This window comes from Glandiceps talaboti, chromosome 20 (assembly GCF_964340395.1).
Source record: "Glandiceps talaboti chromosome 20, keGlaTala1.1, whole genome shotgun sequence".
Lineage (NCBI taxonomy): Eukaryota > Metazoa > Hemichordata > Enteropneusta > Spengelidae > Glandiceps > Glandiceps talaboti.
The window spans coordinates 18,499,347-18,516,247 of record NC_135568.1 but is presented as its reverse complement, the minus strand read 5'-3'; the positions used below and the strand labels follow the sequence as shown (position 1 = coordinate 18,516,247).

Below are 16,901 nucleotides of genomic sequence, written 5' to 3'. Positions count from 1 at the left end.
ACATAGAGTACTAAACACTATACTATGACATAGAGTACTATACACCGTAATATGACATAGAGTACTACACACTATAATATAACCTAGAGTACTAAACACTATAATGTGACATAGAGTACTAAACACTATAATGTGACATAGAGTACTACACATTATAATATGATCTAGAGTACTAAACACTATAATATGACATAGTATATTTAACACAATAACATGACGTAGAGTACCAAACACTATAAGATGATGTATAGTACTAAAAACGGACAGGTCGTTAATTATGAAAAATATCATCAAATGAGGCATTTAAGAAATACACCATAATCTGTACACACGTACGTACATACAGTCCAAAACATCGTCACAGTTAAGTTCATTATATGTCACTGGGTAGTTAATTATCCTCTAGTATTTTCACCATCTGTCATTATGTTTACATGGGCCAGGATAACGTTTACTGCTCGTCTAATAAACGGACGACCTTTTTGCTTTCTTACATATATTTCATCGTTACATGTACAACTAAATGGGTACATGAAATATAGTCATGCGGTTATCGTCTCCCAAAATATGTCGATGCGTGATACGGAACGGAAATAAGGAAAATGTGTTATGACTTTACGACTATTACTAACACTCAAGGACTATCACTGTTTTAATAAAAATACTGAAAACACCTAGACTTCAACATGAAACTACTGTCAAGTATCGTGACATAACTAGGTACTGTCTAGTATCGTTGTAGTTGACATAACTAGGTACTGTCTAGTATCGTTGTAGTTGACATAACTAGGTACTGTCTAGTATCGTTTTAGTTGACATAACTAGGTACTGTCTAGTATCGTTGTAGCTGACATAACTAGGTACTGTCTAGTATCGTTGTAGCTGACATAACTAGGTACTGTCTAGTATCGTTGTAGTTGACATAACTAGGTACTGTCTAGTATCGTTGTAGTTGACATAACTAGGTACTGTCTAGTATCGTTGTAGCTGACATAACTAGGTACTGTCTAGTATCGTTGTAGTTGACATAACTAGGTACTGTCTAGTATCGTTTTAGTTGACATAACTAGGTACTGTCTAGTATCGTTGTAGTTGACATAACTAGGTACTGTCTAGTATCGTTGTAGTTGACATAACTAGGTACTGTCTAGTATCGTTGTAGTTGACATAACTAGGTACTGTCTAGTATCGTTGTAGTTGACATAACTAGGTACTGTCTAGTATCGTTGTAGTTGACATAACTAGGTACTGTCTAGTATCGAGGAGCTACAACATATGTTTAACCGTGAATTATGTACGTTTGCTAACTGACTAATGATACAGACAAATTGAAAGAGATGAAATCAAAATGACTGAATAAGTACTATATATGTAAACTCAACTGGAAATGTTTTGCCATCATATATGGCTTGTTTTCACACCCTTTTTACATTGTTAAATGAAAGCAACTTACCTACCCAACATGATTGGCTAGGTTGCCCGTTGAACAGCTCTTTTATTTTTATTTTCTGTGGCGTTAGGGGAAAAGATAAATAAATTTTAATCTTTATGTTCTACAAAAGAGCACCGCAGTTTCAAATCGGTTGATGATAAATGGTTTCTATAAGTATTCGTGTAAGAGTTGAACTCTCCATGTATAATCTAGAAAACTAAACGATGAAGAGGAAATGTTCAACGTTGTGAAGTTTTGACATCTAAAACAATATGAATGTTAAGCCTAGGAGCAGCTTTGGTGCAAATGTTAAACACCCATATGTTGTTTAAACGAGCAGATAATATGATGTTCCTTTGATAATCTCAAGTTCTTTGACCGACTTGAAAGACTTTTCCATCACGGCTCTTCTGCTACATGTATTCTTGTCAGCCCTACATTAACCCTGCTACACACTTGTCAGCCCTATATTTGGTCCTGTTACATATTGTCAGCCCTACATTTGGTCCTGTTACATATTTGTCAGCCCTACATTTGGTCCTGTTACATATTTGTCAGCCCTACATCTGGTAGTGGTTTTGGACTTATTTACGTCAACAGCATGTCGATGTAACGATAATCTATATCTTCTAGTTGGTATCGGTAAAGGTTATCTAGGTTCAGTTCATTCACTGTTGAAATATGTTCACCTAGAAGGCTCTGTGCAATAATACATGGAATGGGTAATTAAAATAAAATAATTACTTCGAAGAAATTGTTACGATTATTAAAAACAATTACGTTGCATTGAAAGATGATCTACATCCAGTAAGCACAATATTCGCTTTAAAATACTATACTCTAGGACATTGGCAGTCCATCCTACTGTACTCTAGGACATTGGCAGTCCATCCTACTGTACTCTAGGACATTGGCAGTCCATCCTACTGTACTCTAGGACATTGGCAGTCCAACCTACTGTACTCTAGGACATTAGCAGTCCATCCTACTGTACTCTAGGACATTGGCAGTCCAACCTACTGTACTCTAGGACATTGGCAGTCCAACCTACTGTACTCTAGGACATTGGCAGTCCAACCTACTGTACTCTAGGACATTGGCAGTCCATCCTACTGTACTCTAGGACATTAGCAGTCCATCCTACTGTACTCTAGGACATTGGCAGTCCATCCTACTATACTTTAGGACATTGGCAGTCCAACCTACTGTACTCTAGGACATTGGCAGTCCATCCTACTGTACTCTAGGACATTGGTAGTCCAACCTATGCCAATATGCGTTAGTGTACATCCATGTTAGCAAAATGTACAAAAAGTATAATACAACAGTTTATATTATAACAACATTTTATGGAGACTTTTCTTTCATTTTTTCGATGCGTGTCATATATTTCGGGTGTTGCGTTGGTATTGACAATCCCGAACTAAGTCTAATAAACTAGTAATTTGTCGCCCAAATTCACATTCAAATTAATGAATCTCAAGTCAAAGTAAATAATATGAACATGAAAATTCACCATTGCTAAAATATCGTGACTTTACACTAAAATGATAATTTTCGTACAAATGTACAATTAATAAATCATATTGGTTGACTATGTGTTTTGTCAGTAAACCATGTTGGACAGTAATATGTCGACACATCACATTATATAGATCAGCCGAGTCATATGTTTTACCAGCCTCGGGACAGCTTGGTATCTCATCAGATCCAAACATAGAGGTAAAAATAAAGGAGTTGACATGCGAGAGCAGCGATTACCACTGATACAATTAGCAGACCAAGGCTTGGGTCACTATCATCACATCTTTGGTAGGGCTCCTGCAGAGAATTTAAAGAGAATAGATATAAAGTTTGCAATTCAATTTTGTTAGATTTATATTGAGATCCGGTGGGGATATCCAGACACTGTTCCTGATCGGATAACCTCGTATAAACAGATAATATACAAATAAACAAAGAAATCTCATCCTGAGGTCATCCGAGTCCTGACTCATACAGTTGCTTAGCAATGCAGCTATTAAATTCATTGGTGGATGGGCGATACCCATCCAAGTGCTTGTAATTTAACTATTGTCTTACTCAGTGCTGTGCTTGACTTCTTTCCCTACGACATATTTTGCAATAAATTGTTTGTTAGCCGCCATTTGTGTCACGTCTGTTTGAAATTGGCTCCACTTTATAAACCATTTCCTCCACTGCCACACTAGTCTCTCTATTTCAACTTACATTACAATAATAATTACGGGTTTGTGCGCAAATTCCGTAATCCTATCACAACTATTTTCATGTATGAACTTTGGCACACAGTCACAGGACGGAATGAAAAGTCAGCATTCGACAACGCTTGCTTTCCGTCTTCTTCCAAAATATGAATTAACTTCAAAAAAGAAGGCTCCAACTTCTCTCTGAAGTTCATAACCTTTTGTCACCAACAATTGAACACTAATCTTATTAAAAGTGAGTATCGCGATTTAAATCCTTATTAGGAGTACACCATGTGATTTCTGGGGAAACGATTGTTGTGTTTCAAATGCAGAAACTAGCTACAACAAATGTCAAATTCCTGAGTACATGTGTTTCTGGTGCAGCCGACTACGGCGGCGATACCTAAACTTAAACCTACATGTAAACTTTTAAAGTTTCTTGTCAAAGGTTTATACTAACTGTTGGCAAATACTGAAACAAACCAAAACACTAGGTACCATCAAATCAAATTACTGAGAATACTGATCTGACTTAGTACCTTGAATGAATCATGTAATTTTTGAAATCATTTTAAATGATATGGTATGGTATGGTATGGTATTGTATGGTATGGTATGGTATGGTATGGTATTGTATGGTATGGTATGGCATGCAACAATAGACTTTGGGTATTTTTCTCTTTCTTGGTTTTCTGAATTCAATTTTTAATTGTGATCAGCATATGGTATTGTTATCACCTTGACATATTAAAATAAGAAGGCTCAGACTTCTCTCCTCTCTAGTTTACCTTGACATGTTGAAATAAGACCAGACAGTAGTCTTTTAGACGTTAAATTTCAAAGGTGGGAGGGGGAAATACCCCCTCCCGTACCCCCCCCCCACGCTGCTCTCTTGTATTTTAATTCAAAGTTTAACGAGTATTGTTGCCACCTTAACATATTAAATAGCATCAAGTGCTTGGTATTCTTTAAGTTCTTCAATTTCAAAATTGGTCTCAAACTTCTATTCAACCTTATACAGTCTACTTTCTAATTTTACTAGCTACGTTTGGAATATTAAAACTGTATTCATTGATACTTCCTACTTGTAGAATATTAAAACTGTATTCATTGATACTTCCTACTTGTAGAATATTAAAACTGTATTCATTGTTACCTCCTACTTTTGAAATAAGCTACATTCATATGTTTCCTGTTATGAAGAAATTAAATTAAAAAAATAACAATTTACACGACGTGACGCGGCAAAAAATTAAAGCATAAATTAATATTTAAAATACCCCTAGTTGGCAAAATCAAATGTGCTGTAATCCTCCAGCTCCCTCAGAAATCAAATGGTTTACCTCTTATGCAGTTGGATATGATACTATTCATGTGTTGAATAAAACCAGATGTTTGTAAAATGAGCAGAATGTGTATTAATGGTGTTTTTTTTTTTTTATATTTTACTTTATTTTTATTTCAGGCGATCAAAGACAACATGCGAGTGGAATGCAAATGTCATGGATTGTCTGGTTCTTGTACCGTCAAGACATGTTGGAAGAAAATGCCTGTTTTCAGAGACGTTGGAAACATTTTGAAACAAAGATTTAACGGTGCAGCCAAAGTTATTGGTGGGAATGATGGTGAGGGTTTATTACCTGTAGGTGACGATAGCATCAAACCACCTGGCAAACAAGATCTTGTGTACATAGCTGACTCACCAAATTTCTGTAAACCCAATCGGAAAGTTGGATCTTTAGGGACGGCTGGGAGAAAATGTAATAGTACATCTATAGGTGTTGGGGGTTGTGACTTAATGTGTTGCGAACGAGGATATAAAGAGGAAGTAATAACAGTGAAAGAGAACTGCAGGTGTAGATTCCATTGGTGTTGTGTTGTGAACTGTGAAACATGTACAACGAAAAAAACCATACATACGTGTAACGGTTACAAATGAATGAAGACTTATTTCACTATAAACGAGAACATTTTAAGTTTGATGATATAACAATGTTTCTAAACTTTGTGACGGAAAATACCAAATATGTCAAATCAGTAGCGATTTATAGCAGATAAAATGACAGTAATAGTGACGAGACTGCAGTCGCTTTCAATTGTGAGTGAATAATCTATAATCGACACGGTGTATGTGGCCCGCTCATCAAAATTGACACTTTTGTCCACATACCTGTCAGTATTACTCTGGGGAATCTCAACGATTTGTGTTCCTCTCCAAAGATACTTTTATACAAATATTATACATTACTGATTACCTAGCTGCATACCTAAGCCTTTCATTTTTATTGTAAATATTTAAATGGATTAATTGTTGGCAATATTTAAACGACGTTGAATGCTGACGGAAACACGATCATTGACATTCTTAAAACACAAAATCTCGCAAGATTTTAAGGAATTGTGATGTGAAACAAATATTAAATATAAGAACGAGGGGTTCCATTTATGTTATATTAATTATATAATGTGACCCCAGACGTCTCAGTCACTTTGTATTGGTTGTCTGAGCAGAAGTTTTAGCTTTCTCATTACCATATGTTAAATTTAGTACTTTGTTATACCATTGACTAAACAATGGCTGAATTCACTTTGATATTTCATCCTATCTCTCACTAAACAATGGCTAAATTATATACGTCATAACACCCTTGCTTAAACAATGGCTGCTTACTTAGAAATGTCATATAACCCCTGACTAGACAAACAATGGTTGAATACACATAGCTATGTCATGTATGGAGACATACGACCGTTGTCTACCAAAATACACAGGACTCTGTTTCTCATTGTAACAACTTAAAAATGAGGGGAAATTTTTTTTATTTTGAATTTAGAAATAAGCGTGGGTGTACACGTTGGTGATGATTTGAACTCATGACAGTACTTTTAACAGTACGAATGCCTTAGAAATGTAAAGTGAGAAACGTACTGTGAAAGGGGGACCAAAATGAGGATGGTGTCATGATCACGCAGAAAAGTTATTTCTACCGAACGTGAACGTTGAACCCTTACCCAAACAATGCTGGCTTGTAATAGGTGTCACACTCAAAACTTTATTCAAATCCCACAATCCCTTGGTCCAATCAGTTTGTTCAAATCCCACAATGCCTCGGTGCAACCAGTTTGCTCAAATCTCAAAATGCCTCGGTCCAACCATTTTGTTCAAATCCCACAATGCCTCGGTGCAACCAGTTTGTTCAAATCCCACAATGCCTCGGTGCAACCAGTTTGCTCAAATCCCACAATGCCTCGGTGCAACCAGTTTGTTCAAATCCCACAATGCCTCGGTGCAACCAGTTTGTTCAAATCCCACAATGCCTCGGTGCAACCAGTTTGTTCAAATCCCACAATGCCTCGGTGCAACCAGTTTGTTCAAATCCCACAATGCCTCGGTCCAACCAGTTTGTTCAAATCTCACAATGCCTCGGTGCAACCAGTTTGTTCAAATCCCACAATGCCTTGGTGCAACCATTTTGTTCAAATCTCACAATACCTTGGTGCAACCATTTTGTTCAAATCTCACAATACCTTGGTGTAACCATTTTGTTAAAATCCCACAATGCCTTGGTGCAACCAGTGAGCTTAAATCTCACAATGCCTTAGTGCAACCAGTGAGTTCAAATCCCACAATGCCTTGGTGCAACTCGTGCACAGCAGGCTTCCTACATGTCTGATTTGCCAATTATCCTAATTCTAGTTTAAGACGTCGGGTGATGTATCAAAGAGAAAACCAGGCTCTCAATTATCACCCTTGAACGTTTCATTTATTAAAGTCCCAGATTAACAGTAATTTTAGCCATGATACACACATTGGATGTCGCTGTCATCACTCGTGAAGTCTTTTTTAGTCAGGTTTCAGAAATATAAGGTTGGTTGGGCCAAGAGAAGCATAGCCATAAAGAAATAACTACAGGCAGTCCATCCATCCATCCATCCATCCATCCATCCATACATACATACATACATACATACATACATACATACATACATACATACATACATACATCCATCCATCCATCCATCCATCCATACATACATACATACCTTACCTGACCTCGATGCGATATCCATAGTGAACGGATTCAAAACAACTGTACCTGAGACATAAATACGATGAATACAAATGTCTGACTATCCCAACGACACGGCGTATTTAGTTCCTTGGTAGAAATGTAGTTATGACAAAGACGAAATATAGCCTTTTATCCATCGCCTGCATTTATTTAATCGAAGCTAGAATCGATGCAATTGTGTTATTTCAAATGATTTGAAAACATATGGCATATCTAGTGAGTGTGTTTACTCGTTATGTTGTGTTTATCATGCATTCTGTTTATCTAGAAATCAACTTATTGTACACAATGTTTTGTCAATTTTAATTTGTCCAGTTTATTGTGTAAAAGAAAGCCAATGACACTTTCTGTACATTCTATGACTAAGCAGTCTCTATTTAGTACCATTACTATTGTAAAAGAAATAATTACTGTCAATGCGTATAAAGGAGACGAGAGAGAAAACGATGACAAATACTGCAATCAAATTATTTAACTAAAGCGCTGATGAAAAGTTGATAATTCCATAAGACAGGATGACTAGTTTAGATCAATTGCAGCATGATAAGTGTGCTTCTGTAACACAGGATGATAAGTGAGTGTAGATCTGTAACACAGGATGGTAAGTTTAGATATGTAACACAGGATGATAAGTGTAGATCTGTAACACGGGATGGTAAGTGTAGATCTGTAACATTTAGATATGTAAAACAGGACGATAGGTGTAGATCTGTAACACAGGATGATAAGTTTAGAGGATGATACGTTTGTTAGATCTTGACAGAGTAACCCTTCTCAAGGCTTCAAATTGATAGACACACCTTGGAATTAATTTGCTGTTTAGAACCCGTGTTGTTATGTTGTATACAGCTCTTTGTGATTTAATGTTTTTTCATTCAGGATGTATATTTCAATAAAGCACTATTTATTTAAAAGGAATACATGTAGTACACTTTCGATCGTCTTAAAGGCTTTTCTGTTTGATTCACGCACCAGGAATATGTGCCATATTATCAGCAATTTTGTTACCATGGTAACTGCAAGATCTATTGTAATCATGATGCAATATGCCTCTTCTAGATTATTGAAAACATCGAAAACTAGTCTGTTTTTTCAATGACAAGCATAACATTTCAGTTAGCACAGTATCTTTATATATTTTGTTGATGAAAACCTATTAAAAAAAGCATACTTGTAGCTTCAGTGTCAACACAACCTAGTATTGCAGAAATGGCTGCTGTATTTAAACTGACCCTCTTTCGTCATTTTGCAATGTTTCAACCTATCGTTTGAGGAAAGGAATGTTTTGATATGTACCAGTCAACCTATCTTCTGGGGAAACGAAGTAAGATGAAATTATTGGACTATATGACATAGTTTTGGCGAGTAGGGTTAATTCACTAGTTTTGTTCATTTGGTTTCCATGGTAACCATGTATAATATTTCTGGTGACTTGTCACGGTATTATCATTGAAAAACATTGTATCATCATTGGAAAGCATTGAAAGAAAGTGTCAATTATTTGATTGTCATGGCAACATTGGATAACTTTGGATGAAAGTATCAATTGATTGATTGTCATGGCAACATTGGACAACGTTGAATGAAAGTGTCAATTTTTTATTGTTATGGTAACATTGAATGACACTGGATTAAAGTGTCAATTGGTTTGATTGCCATGGCAACATTGGATAAGATTGAATGAAAGTCAATTGTTTGATTGTCATGGTAACATTGGATAACATTGAATGAAAGTGTCAATTGTTTGATTGTCATGGTAGCATTGGGCAACACTGGATTAAAGTGTCAATTGTTTGATTGTCATGGTAACATTGGATAACACTGGATGAAAGTGTCAATTGTTTGATTGTCATGGTAACATTGGATAACACTGGATGAAAGTGTCAATTGTTTGATTGTCATGGTAACATTGGATAACACTGGATGAAAGTGTCAATTGTTTGATTGTCATGGTAACATTGGATGACACTGGATGAAAGTGTCAATTGTTTGATTGTCATGGTAACATTGGATAACACTGGATGAATGTGTCTATTGTGTGTTTGTCTTTGTAATATTGGATAACACTGGATGAAAGTGTCAATTATTTGATTGTCATGGTAACATTGGATAACACTGGATGAAAGTGTCAATTGTTTGATTGTCATGGTAACATTGGATAACACTGGATGAAAGTGTCAATTGTTTGATTGTCATGGTAACATTGGATAACACTGGATGAAAGTGTCAATTTTTTTATTGTTATGGTAACATTGAATGACACTGGATTAAAGTGTCAATTGTTTTGATTGCCATGGCAACATTGGATAAGATTGAATGAAAGTCAATTGTTTGATTGTCATGGTAACATTGGATAACATTGAATGAAAGTGTCAATTGTTTGATTGTCATGGTAGCATAGGGCAACACTGGATGAAAGTGTCAATTGTTTGATTGTCATGGTAACATTGGATAACACTGGATGAAAGTGTCAATTGTTTGATTGTCATGGTAACATTGGATAACACTGGATGAAAGTGTCAATTGTTTGATTGTCATGGTAACATTGGATAACACTGGATGAAAGTGTCAATTGTTTGATTGTCATGGTAACATTGGATAACACTGGATGAAAGTGTCAATTTTTTTTATTGTTATGGTAACATTGGATAAGATTGAATGAAAGTCAATTGTTTGATTGTCGTGGTAACATTGGATAACATTGAATGAAAGTGTCAATTGTTTGATTGTCATGGTAGCATAGGGCAACACTGGATGAAAGTGTCAATTGTTTGATTGTCATGGTAACATTGGATAACACTGGATGAAAGTGTCAATTGTTTGATTGTCATGGTAACATTGGATAACACTGGATGAAAGTGTCAATTGTTTGATTGTCATGGTAACATTGGGCAACACTGGATGAAAGTGTCAATTGTTTGATTGTCATGGTAACATTGGATAACACTGGATGAAAGTGTCAATTGTTTGATTGTCATGGTAACATTGGGCAACACTGGATGAAAGTGTCAATTGTTTGATTGTCATGGTAACATTGGATAACACTGGATGAAAGTGTCAATTGTTTGATTGTCATGGTAACATTGGATAACACTGGATGAAAGTGTCTATTGTTTGATTGTCATGGTAACATTGGATAACACTGGATGAAAGTGTCAATTGTTTGATTGTCATGGTAACATTGGATAACACTGGATGAAAGTGTCAATTGTTTGATTGTCATGGTAACATTGGATAACACTGGATGAAAGTGTCAATTGTTTGATTGTCATGGTAACATTGGGCAACACTGGATGAAAGTGTCAATTGTTTGATTGTCATGGTAACATTGGATAACACTGGATGAAAGTGTCAATTGTTTGATTGTCATGATAACATTGGATAACATTGAATGAAAGTGTCAATTGTTTGATTGTCATGGTAACATTGGATAACATTGAATGAAAGTGTCAATTATTTGATTGTCATGGTAACATTGGATAACACTGGATGAAAGTGTCAACGGTTTGATTGTCATGGTAACATTGGATAACATTGAATGAAAGTGTCAATTGTTTGATTGTCATGGTAACATTGGATAACATTGAATGAAAGTGTCAATTGTTTGATTGTCATGGTAACATTGGATAACACTGGATTAAAGTGTCAATTGTTTGATTGTCATGGTAACATTGGATAACACTGGATGAAAGTGTCAATTGTTTGATTGTCATAGCAACATCGGATAACATTAGATGAAAGTGTCAATTGTTCGATTGTCATTGGTATTATCATTGGATAACGATAGGATGAAAGTGTAAATTATTTCATTGTCATGGTAACATTGGATAACACTGGATGAAAGTGTCAATTGTTTGATTGTCATGGTAACATTGGATAACACTGGATGGAAGTGTCAATTGTTTGATTGTCATGGTAACATTGGATAACACTGGATGAATGTGTCTATTGTGTGTTTGTCTTTGTAATATTGGATAACACTGGATGAAAGTGTCAATTATTTGATTGTCATGGTAACATTGGATAACACTGGATGAAAGTGTCAATTGTTTGATTGTCATGGTAACATTGGATAACACTGGATGAAAGTGTCAATTGTTTGATTGTCATGGTAACATTGGATAACACTGGATGAAAGTGTCAATTTTTTATTGTTATGGTAACATTGAATGACACTGGATTAAAGTGTCAATTGTTTTGATTGCCATGGCAACATTGGATAAGATTGAATGAAAGTGTCAATTGTTTGATTGTCATGGTAACATTGGATAACATTGAATGAAAGTGTCAATTGTTTGATTGTCATGGTAGCATAGGGCAACACTGGATGAAAGTGTCAATTGTTTGATTGTCATGGTAACATTGGATAACACTGGATGAAAGTGTCAATTGTTTGATTGTCATGGTAACATTGGATAACACTGGATGAAAGTGTCAATTGTTTGATTGTCATGGTAACATTGGATAACACTGGGTGAAAGTGTCAATTGTTTGATTGTCATGGTAACATTGGATAACACTGGATGAAAGTGTCAATTTTTTTATTGTTATGGTAACATTGGATAAGATTGAATGAAAGTCAATTGTTTGATTGTCGTGGTAACATTGGATAACATTGAATGAAAGTGTCAATTGTTTGATTGTCATGGTAGCATAGGGCAACACTGGATGAAAGTGTCAATTGTTTGATTGTCATGGTAACATTGGATAACACTGGATGAAAGTGTCAATTGTTTGATTGTCATGGTAACATTGGATAACACTGGATGAAAGTGTCAATTGTTTGATTGTCATGGTAACATTGGGCAACACTGGATGAAAGTGTCAATTGTTTGATTGTCATGGTAACATTGGATAACACTGGATGAAAGTGTCAATTGTTTGATTGTCATGGTAACATTGGGCAACACTGGATGAAAGTGTCAATTGTTTGATTGTCATGGTAACATTGGATAACACTGGATGAAAGTGTCAATTGTTTGATTGTCATGGTAACATTGGATAACACTGGATGAAAGTGTCTATTGTTTGATTGTCATGGTAACATTGGATAACACTGGATGAAAGTGTCAATTGTTTGATTGTCATGGTAACATTGGATAACACTGGATGAAAGTGTCAATTGTTTGATTGTCATGGTAACATTGGATAACACTGGATGAAAGTGTCAATTGTTTGATTGTCATGGTAACATTGGGCAACACTGGATGAAAGTGTCAATTGTTTGATTGTCATGGTAACATTGGATAACACTGGATGAAAGTGTCAATTGTTTGATTGTCATGATAACATTGGATAACATTGAATGAAAGTGTCAATTGTTTGATTGTCATGGTAACATTGGATAACATTGAATGAAAGTGTCAATTATTTGATTGTCATGGTAACATTGGATAACACTGGATGAAAGTGTCAACGGTTTGATTGTCATGGTAACATTGGATAACATTGAATGAAAGTGTCAATTGTTTGATTGTCATGGTAACATTGGATAACATTGAATGAAAGTGTCAATTGTTTGATTGTCATGGTAACATTGGATAACACTGGATGAAAGTGTCAATTGTTTGATTGTCATGGTAACATTGGATAACACTGGATGAAAGTGTAAATTATTTCATTGTCATGGTAACATTGGATAACACTGGATGAAAGTGTCAATTGTTTGATTGTCATGGTAACATTGGATAACACTGGATGAAAGTGTCAATTGTTTGATTGTCATGGTAACATTGAATAAGACTGGATGCAAGTGTCAATTGTTTGATTGTCATGGTAACATTGGATAACACTGGATGAAAGTTTCAATTGTTTGATTGTCATGGTAACATTGGATAACACTGGATGAATGTGTCAATTGTTTGATTGTCATGGTAACATTGGATAACACTGGATGAAAGTGTCAATTGTTTGATTGCCATGGTAACATTGGATAACACTGAATGAAAGTGTCAATTGTTTGATTGTCATGGTAACATTGGATAACATTGAATGAAAGTGTCAATTGTTTGATTGTCATGATAACATTGGATAACATTGAATGAAAATGTCAATTGTTTGATTGTCATGGTAACATTGGATAACACTGGATGAAAGTGTCAATTGTTTGATTGTCATGGTAACATTGGATAACACTGGATGAAAGTGTCAATTGTTTGATTGTCATGGTAACATTGGATAACAATGAATGAAAGTGTCAATTGTTTGATTGTCATGGTAACATTGGGTAACACTGGATTAAAGTGTCAATTGTTTGATTGTCATGGTAACATTGGATAACATTGAATGAAAGTGTCAATTATTTGATTGTCATAGCAACATCGGATAACATTAGATGAAAGTGTCAATTGTTTGATTGTCATGGTAACATTGGATAAGATTGAATGAAAGTGTCAATTGTTTGATTGTCATGGTAACATTGGATAACATTGAATGAAAGTGTCAATTGTTTGATTGTCATGGTAACATTGGATAACACTGGATGAAAGTGTCAATTGTTTGATTGTCATAGCAACATCGGATAACATTAGATGAAAGTGTCAATTGTTCGATTGTCATGGTAACATTGGATATCACTGGATGAATATGTCAATTGTTTGATTGTCATGGTAACATTGGATATCACTGGATGAATATGTCAATTGTTTGATTGTCATGGCAACATTGGATAAGTTTCATACATGTCGTATGTAGTACTTTAACAAAGCTAGGGATACATGTAACTATTGTTTATTAGTTAAACACTGTTTACTTTGGCTACCATTATAAATATGAATTAGACGTAAGACTTCAAGAAACCTAAGAATACAAAAAAACACATGTCAATACGAAATATATTTTGTTATTATGGTAACTTCTTAGTCCATTTCTGACGTATCATCGCATGTATCCTTTACGGAAACTCTTCAAAACACCCACTTTATAAATAGTGTTAGTTGGTAGAGTTAAAGGTCGTATTTAAAAAAGGACCGTGGGCTACACTTTCCCCTGCCACACATATATACGCTCTGTTATATGAATATAAGGATTTACTTGTTGTTGATGGTAAGTAGGAGACCGTTAGCAATAAGGATAACTATATTTATTAAATCATTTACGGTATTTTACTGCATTCTATTCTACATATCCAAATTCCAGGCAATGGATATTCTTTCCCTAATGCCTTAATTTCAATCGTCGAGTTGAATTGAACTTTGTCCATTTAGAAGTATAACATAGCGTCACGAATAAGCGCCGTACATAATATAGTTTATTTTCCCTTTGTCGTTGATGGCGTTAATGAACTAAGCCCTGGGAGCAGCGTCACCCGCGACTGAACAGATTGTGTGCAATTTGGTAGGTGGCGTGCGATTGCAAGTTAGCCCTGCGGTTAGGGGAAACCCGAGCTGTCTGATAACAGATTGTATCATTCGGTTTTATTCAGAGAACGCTTATTGCTGTAAGCTTTACAATGAAACACGGCAATTATACCAAAGTATTACTTCCCCTCACGATAATGACTATTATAAAGGCTAATATCCCTATTAAAGGTGGTGTGGTGACCAAACCTGGGTGGCCGTTCTCTATCAACAGTTCAGTCCTGCTAAAGAAACGCTACTGATAACAATAACCCGCCTTATGATAAATTTGGCAAGATTAAAAATATGAAGAAACGTACGTGCTATATTTATGTGAAATATTACATACTGTCCGAGATGCCTTTGAATCTTACAAAATAGTTACTATTTATAGTTTAATTACCAATCGACATGATTCAAATCAACCACTGCTAATTTTCTTTGACCATATCTCATTATTTTGACTCGCAACGTCGACCACGGATTCACAACTAAAAACGAAGTAACTAAATCTTGTCCTCATGAGAAGTTGCAATATCATTGGTTTAGATACTTGATTGACAGCTTGATTGACACAAGACTGGGTGTGTGTGGTCTTTCAGATACACGGGTCCTTCACTACATTCGTCACGTCATGGCTTACATGTGGGCTCTCTAACCGATACACGAGGGAAGGATTCTGTAAAATATATAGTAGAGATCCTCTCTGTCTAACTTTTATGTTGAAACCATCAGTCTCAGAACATTGACTGGATTACTACAGCTAGTCGCTGAGTTTAAATTTGTATTCATTCGGTTTATGAGTGCGAAATGCTGTGAAATTATGAACATAGTTAGCCAAGGATTTCAATGTCAATGATTCAACAAGCAGGCAAATACAATCGTGTTCGTGGTCTTGGTCAATTAAAATATAAATACAGAATTGTCATTGCCTGTTTGTGTCAGCAACCCCGATGTAAACTATAGTATTAAACATTAATATTAGGTTTGATTGAAGTTTTCAAAATCGTTACTAAATTTAAACTAGAATGAAAGAACGTTGTAAAAAACCCAAACCTTTTTGCCATACACAAAAGAGAAATTAAAACAAAATGTTCGAATCGACATAATTCTTAATTATTGAAACAGAATGACATATTTTCGAAACATGTGACCTCACAGATACAACATGTGACATCACAGATACACCATGTGACATCACATACATGAGCATGATACGGTTATATGACATATACGAAAAATAATCCATGCTTTAGTGGAAATAGCATTTCTATCACAATATCTGGTAATGTCAGAACAAAGAATATTGAACTATATAAAAGTCCCGTGTGTTAATTAGTATCGCGTCTCACCTGGGAGAGATAAATTATGTGTTCAGTATTTGGCATCTCAGGTCACAAAGACTATCTACATTGATAGGTCAGTAATTAACCTATTTACAGAATGTAACTATTAAGAGATTCAACCCGGAGGATAATAACATTATAAACATCATGATGGCAAAAGTCGTGTGAAACAGACATATTTCAACTTCACTTTCATGTTACCCACTGGCTGGCCAGGGGTAATCACATATGTTCATATACTGGTGGGCTCTTGGTAAAACTGGCACTTAGAAGGCTTGGCTTGCAAACATGAATCCACAAGTTTATTTGAATCAACAATCTGTATTTCTATTCTTTGGATTCACATTAGACGAAATAGCGTGTAGCACTTCAGTCGTCGATCTCTTGTTTCAGGATCATATTACTCCCTTCAGGTAACACTGTCCTCAAAATACTTAACTTGACATCGCCAGTGGTGTAATAAAACTTGACAACAATCGGGGTAGGCATTAAAGGAAGGGAAATAG

General features: G+C 35.4%; 1 protein-coding gene across 1 annotated transcript in view; it reads left to right on the top strand.

The window, feature by feature from the left end:
* LOC144450905 (protein Wnt-6-like) overlaps window positions 1-5,578 on the top strand; it is a 32,595-nt gene extending 27,017 nt beyond the window's left edge. The window contains exon 4 of the mRNA XM_078141665.1: window positions 5,105-5,578. Coding sequence (XP_077997791.1) covers window positions 5,105-5,578 — 474 coding nt within the window. The remainder of the gene's footprint in view (window positions 1-5,104) is intronic.
* The last annotated feature ends 11,323 nt before the right edge of the window (window positions 5,579-16,901 follow it).